The 6,336-nt window shown below is 37.3% G+C and overlaps 1 protein-coding gene across 1 annotated transcript; it reads left to right on the plus strand.

Annotated features, from left to right (window-relative positions):
* The first annotated feature begins 950 nt into the window (after nt 1-950).
* On the plus strand, nt 951-1,450 carry LOC103014050 (60S ribosomal protein L21-like). Its single transcript, XM_057528145.1, has one exon. The coding sequence runs from the start codon at nt 968-970 to the stop codon at nt 1,448-1,450; it is 483 nt and encodes a 160-aa protein (XP_057384128.1). The 5' UTR covers nt 951-967.
* Nucleotides 1,451-6,336: the final 4,886 nt, after the last annotated feature.

Consider the following 6,336-nt stretch of genomic DNA (forward strand, 5'->3'; position numbering starts at 1 on the left):
ATGTGAATTTTTGTGAAAGGGTACAAAGGAAATAAAATTTATAGGTATATACACCAAAATCTCTTTTGAAACTACATGTTTCTATTTACCAACTTCAAACAAGCCTCAGGATAAGACATATTATTAAGACAGCACAAAATGCATCCTTTTTTCACAGTCCTTTTTATGTCCGAAAATATCTCTATCTCACCTTACATTTGACGGGATCCCTGGGTGTTGAATTTTCGTCAAAATTCTCTTCTTTCAGAATTTGTGGCCATTGCTTTGCTACCTTCTAACATTTACTGCAACTGGTATATAAAGTGTTGGTCTTGGAAATTGTCTTCAGTCAAAGGAGCTACCCTGGAATTCAAATAAAGATCTCTCAGAGCTGATATAGTCGATAGAGAAAATGGAGTCTGCAAGTTGCTAGTTCAAAATCATAGGATGAGTACAGGCAGTGGGGGTTAGTGGTTTTAAGCATGAACTTTGAAGTCAGACAGTCCTGAGTTTAAGCCATAGCTCCCCTTGCTTCTTATTTGATGCGTTACTGTGGAAAATTACTTAACCTCTTAAGTCTTAGTTTCCTTGTGCATAAAATAAAAGAGATAATAGTGTCTATAACATGATTGTTGTGATGATTCAATCGGAGTGCTCACTAAACCTTTAGCACATAAAATGCCCTCAGTAAAATATATTTATTATTCATTATTATTGTTAGAATCAGTCATAATAATACTTATATAAATGTCTTGATTAGAGTTTATGGGGCAACCCATTTGTACAAGAAGCACATTTAAAAAAATTATAAAAAAGCATAAGAACATTGAAGTTAAAATTCCAATAGCATAAATATGGATAAAACAAAAATGAAAAGACTTATTTGTCCTACAGCCTAACTTTACTTCCCAGAGGAAGCCACTGAGAAATGTTTAAAAATTAATTTTTCCTTTCGGCCAGAACTGCCATCTTCCAGTAATTCGCCAAAATGACCAACACAAAGGGAAAGAGGAGGGGCACCTGCTACATGTTCTCTAGGCCTTTTAGAAAACATGGAGTTGTTCCTTTGGCCACATACATGCGAATCTACAAGAAAGGTGATACTGTAGATAGCGAGGGAATGGGCACTGTTCAAAAAGGAACGCCCCACAAATGTTACCATGGCAAAACTGAGAGAGTCTACAGTGTTACCCAGCATGCTATTGGCATCCTTGTAAACAAACAAGTTAAGGGCAAGATTCTTGCCAAGAGAATTAATGTGCGTATCGATCATATTAAGCACTCTAAGAGCCGAGATAGCTTCCTGAAATGGGTGAAGGAAAATGATCCGAAAAAGAAGGAAGCCAAAGAGAAAGGTACTTGGGTTCAGCTGAAGCGCCAGCCCGCTCCACCCAGAGAAGCGCACGTCATGAGAACCAGTGGAAAGGAGGCTGAACTGTTGGAGCCCATTCCCTATGAATTCATGGCATGATGGGTGTAAAGAAAATAAAAGACCTGGACGGTATAAATGTTTCTCTTAATTGAGTAGAAGTGTGTGTTCCCCTCCCCCAAAACAAATATTTAAAGCACACACACACACAAAATAAAAAAATAAAAAAAATTAATTTTTATGTAAAATGTCTCCCAAACACTCATTAAGGTGGTCTGTCAACTTTGAACAGTGTCAGTTGACCCCATGCCATAAAAATTGGTGAATGTAGGTCTCTTTTCACATTTTCTTTCTACCTCCACCACACTAACTTCATTTGGGTTAATTACATTTTAGTTTTTCTATTGATTACTTTTATAACTTTAGATTATAAACCTAAGCCCTATTTCTTGATCTGATTTAGACAAAATCATGCTCCCTGTGATTGACGTGAGGAAAGTAGCACTCCTATCCTTTCCAATTCCCCTTCCCATATAACCAACTCCCAACTATCATCACATATATTACTTTTACATTGCCAAGATATATTTATATTCTGTTTGGTAATATATATTTATATCTTACATGTTGGTCTGTAGGTCGATTCTGAAAATGGAAAATAAATAAAGAGTTTTGATAATATTATGATTATATAAATATTTTCTTTGCAAAACCAAATAGTATGATTGGACTTGTGGAGAAGATATAATCTTAATGTCACAAAACTAGTGTTGTTCATAAAGAATGTTCTAAGCACAAAGCTCAGATGGACTTTTTTTTTTTTAACACTGTCAATTTTTCAAGATCATGCCACTGTTTATTTAGACCTCATTCTTTTCCATATTTGTTTCTCCTGACACTTTATTTTTCTTTTTTATGCAAGAAAGCATCATATCTTAAGATTGTCTAGCTGCTTAACCGTAATTTTTCTTTAATATAGATTAACCATATTAGGTGCAAGGGTACCATATTAGGGTACAAGGGAAATAAACTTTCTCATTTTTTTATGTCTCAAACTATATCTATCTTACCCTCATATTTGATAGGATTCTTGGGTATTGAATTTCAGGTTCAATATTACTTCCTCTGAATTTGAGGCCATTGTTTGGCTGTCTTCTAACATTTAGTGTGACTGATGATAAATCTGATGCCATTCTGTTTCTCATTCCTATGTATGAAACTTTTGTTGGTTTGTTTCATCCTCAGGAAGGTCTTTTGGAACCTTCTCTTTATCCTTGGGATTCTTGAATTTCATAAGGATTTGTTCATGTTTTCTGCTTGGCTTTCACTGGGACTCCCATATGAAGACTCATGTCTTTCTTCAGCTCTGGGTGATTTTTTTCAATCATATATTTCATTATTTTATCTCTATTTCTTTTTTCTTACTTTCTGGAGCTTCTATGAGATAAATATGGGTTCTTGAGGATTTATCCTCTATGTATCAACTTTTCTTTCATATTTTCTCTTTTCTTTTGATTGTATGATGTGTGTGAACTTTTTATATTTCTCAGTCATATTTTTAGTTTCCAAGAACAATTTGGTTTCTATTTCCTTTCTTTTTTGGAGGGAGAAGGTTCTAATATCATCTCAAATATCTCTGGGAGTACTAAGTAGCTTTCTTTTGTATCAGGTCAGTTGTTTTCTTTGCTCGTCTTGGTCCTTCTCTTTTGGATTCTTGCTGTTCCTTAGATAATGCTTGATTGTCTACTCGGATTCATGAATAAAGAACAAAGTTCATTGATAAAGGTAGCTGCTGTGGGTTTTCTTTGTGTCATTGTGGTGAGGCACTGATTTTTAAATGATCTTTTTTTGATTGAAAAATTAATGCATGCCAAGACTAAAAATTAAAAACAAAAAAAGGTATACACCGAAAACCATCAACCTCTCAGAAACCCTCCCAACTGTTAACCACTGTTACTAGTTTCCTTAGTCTCCTTCTATATAGAAAGTATATACAGGAATGTTTATATTTATATATTCTCTATTTTCACAAAAAAATGGGAGTAAGCTATACATGTTGTTCTTCACTTGGCTTTAAAAAAACAATTTATTTTGCAGAGTATTTTGCATGTGGATATATTATTCTTTTTCATGGCTGCAGAGTTTTACATTGAATGGAAGTACTGGAATTTATTGAACCATTTTCCTATTGATGGAAAGGAAGTTAGATTCCATCTAATCTTTTGTATTACAAACGTTACTGCACCAAATATCCTTGTATAGACTTCTTGGGGCTTATTTGTAAATATTTTTAAAGGAGATATTTCTGGGTTATAGAGTATGTGTATTTGAAGCATGGATTAAAATTTTTTTTGTTTAATTAGTTAATTTCTTATATAGGTTATAGGTGTTCAACTGGACAAAAATCCAAAGGTACAAAAGGCTATAGTAAAAATTAAATCTCTTTCAACCCTTCGTTGTCTTCCTCTGACACCCTCCTCAATCTCAACCAAGACTTTTATCACATGTAGGTGTGTGTGCGTGTGTGTGCGTATGTGTGTTGAGATTATCACATATGGGTGTGTGTTTGTGTGTATGTGTGTGTGTTTCCTTCTTAGGTAAATTCCTAGAAGTGGCATAGCTGAGTCAAAGATATGGGAGGCATTTCTTTTTAAGAGTGAGTAAAATTTTTTTCTTTGAAAAATATTCATATTTGATTACTTTTAAATGGAGCCATTTGAGTCCTTCCCGCATTTTCCATGAGTCAGGTCCTGGGAGTTCATTCCATGCCTCCTTCACTCACTTCTGCTGTTCCCAACCCCACATTCTATCTGGGTGCCAAGGGTTTTTCCAGGGATGCATATTTACCTTCACCAGTATTAGAACAGAGTAGATTCTTGCAGTTTTATATCATCTCTACTCCTTTCTTTGAGTGTTAGAATCCATGGCAAATGACAATAAAGAAATGGCATTTGGCTTGTTTGGTCTCTCTTCAGCACTATAGAAGGTAAATGGTGCAATTAGATGTTTGCATGACAACATAAAGAGGCCAGTATTTGATGCTGGGCAGCTTTCTGTGCAGAACAATGTAGTTGCTGAAATGCTGTTTGTCTTCCTACCTTTTCACTACTATCATTTTTGTTCAATTCCAGTGCTTTTTACAAGCTTTCATTTCTCTATCTGTGGCCAGTCTTGGTTGGGGTTTCTAATGACACTGATCTGTAGAGAGGCATATACCCCTTATTACAGCACTAAAAGAATCAGAACAGTGTCAAGAAAGCATAGCTTTTGCACTGAAATTCTCAAAGGTAAGTAGTTTGTTTTATTAATTTTCATTGTCTGTGAGTTTAGGTGAACATTGTGGAGATTTACATTGGTAAATAAAGCAAGACTGGGTAGTAGAATGTTAATGAGATTTTAAAATCAGGAGATGTGGGATTGGAAACCATCTGTGCATCCCAGAAATTGTGTGACCTTGGGAAAATCAAAGTAATATCTCTGTGTCTCCATTTTCTCATCTGTAAATATTCACAGGATTGTTGTGAGGATTAAAGAGATAATGTAATCAAAGTGCTTTTTCAAGTGCTATCAAGTGTTATGTAAAATTATAATCGTAATGTTAAAGGGAGACATGGACAGAACTTATTAAAATCAACAAGATTAGTTTTCATTATAATTTCCAACATTGCACATTATGCTAGAGTGTTAGCTTCAGATATGTTGTGTTTTCTTAGCTTAATGGAAAATATGGAAGGCCATAGGTTTTTGGATGGGGCATCTCATGATTCACATCCTTCTTGGTTTAATGAATGTTGCCAGCAGCCTAATAGGACCAGAGCCCAGGTGTAGTGGGAGACAAGGCCAGAAGGACTGGTGATGATGGACTGGGAAGGGCATGGAATGCCGGCCCCAAGGAGAATGGATCTTAGTTGTTGAGTATTGGAAATCTGTGGGGCTGTCACTTTGGGAGGGTGATGTGGAATATAGAAAGATACCAATAGACACAATAAGAGGGTGAAAAGTTCTTCACTGGAAGAAGAGCTAGAAACATCCCTACTTGGAAGTAACTACATAAGGCAGGAGACTGTTTGGCATGGTCCCAGGTGGAGGCATAGGTCTCCCAAAGTTCCTATAGAGGGCACTGTGCTGCTGACTCTACTTCTGTGGGTGACCATTTGGCCAGGAGTGAGAGGTTCACCTTTGCGTTCTTGGCAGGATTTATAGCCTCCTGACCACCTGCCTGACTGTGCTGTAGACTCTGGCTTGGGTCTGCCTACTCACCAGGTGCAAGAAACTGTTGCAGATCAAGCTCAGCACATCTCTGAGTCTTCACTCAAGAGACTGGGTGGTGGAGTGACACAGCTCAGTAGGCCCAGGCTGTAGGCCTGTCTTAGTTTATTCCTGCAGGGTGCAACAGGGGTTTGTAAGAAGGAGGAAACACAATCGCAGAGTACAACGGATTGGTTAAGGAAGAGGCTGGGAGCAGGGAGAGCACTGAGGACCATTGCCATAGGCCAGGCATGGAGTAGCCATGTCTTAGGTTGGAAGGTGTGGTGGGAATGGAGAGGCATAGCCAGATGGCAGAAACAGTGTGAGAGAAGAATCAATATTGGGTGAGCTAGAAGAATGAATATTAGAAGGGAGAAGCTAGAGGGAGGAGTCCAGGACTATGTCAAGATTTCACACTCCAGCGGGTGGGAGCGTGGAAACATCATAATGGGAAATGGGCAGGAGGAGAAGATGTGGGTAGTGGGGAGAAGAGAAGTGGCAATGTCCACCAAGGCGGCTGGAAATACAGAATTTAAGAGGGTATTCAGAATTAGAGCGATAGAGAACAAATTTGGAAGGTTTCCATTTATAAGCCAAAGGAAAAGCCTTGCTGTAATAGAAGGTTCTACAAATTATATTCCAATGAAACAAACAGTTTACTTTCACAGAATAGTTTACTCAGATCATACAGGGTCTAATCTGAGAGAGGATGTTCGGCACCCGTGCTGGCTCAGCCTTCC

This window comes from Balaenoptera acutorostrata, chromosome 14, assembly GCF_949987535.1.
Source record: "Balaenoptera acutorostrata chromosome 14, mBalAcu1.1, whole genome shotgun sequence".
Lineage (NCBI taxonomy): Eukaryota > Metazoa > Chordata > Mammalia > Artiodactyla > Balaenopteridae > Balaenoptera > Balaenoptera acutorostrata.

What these genes read in the sequence shown, in the direction of transcription:
- LOC103014050 (XM_057528145.1), top strand. Translation starts at nt 968, where the DNA reads ATGACCAACACAAAGGGAAAGAGGAGGGGCACCTGCTACATGTTCTCT.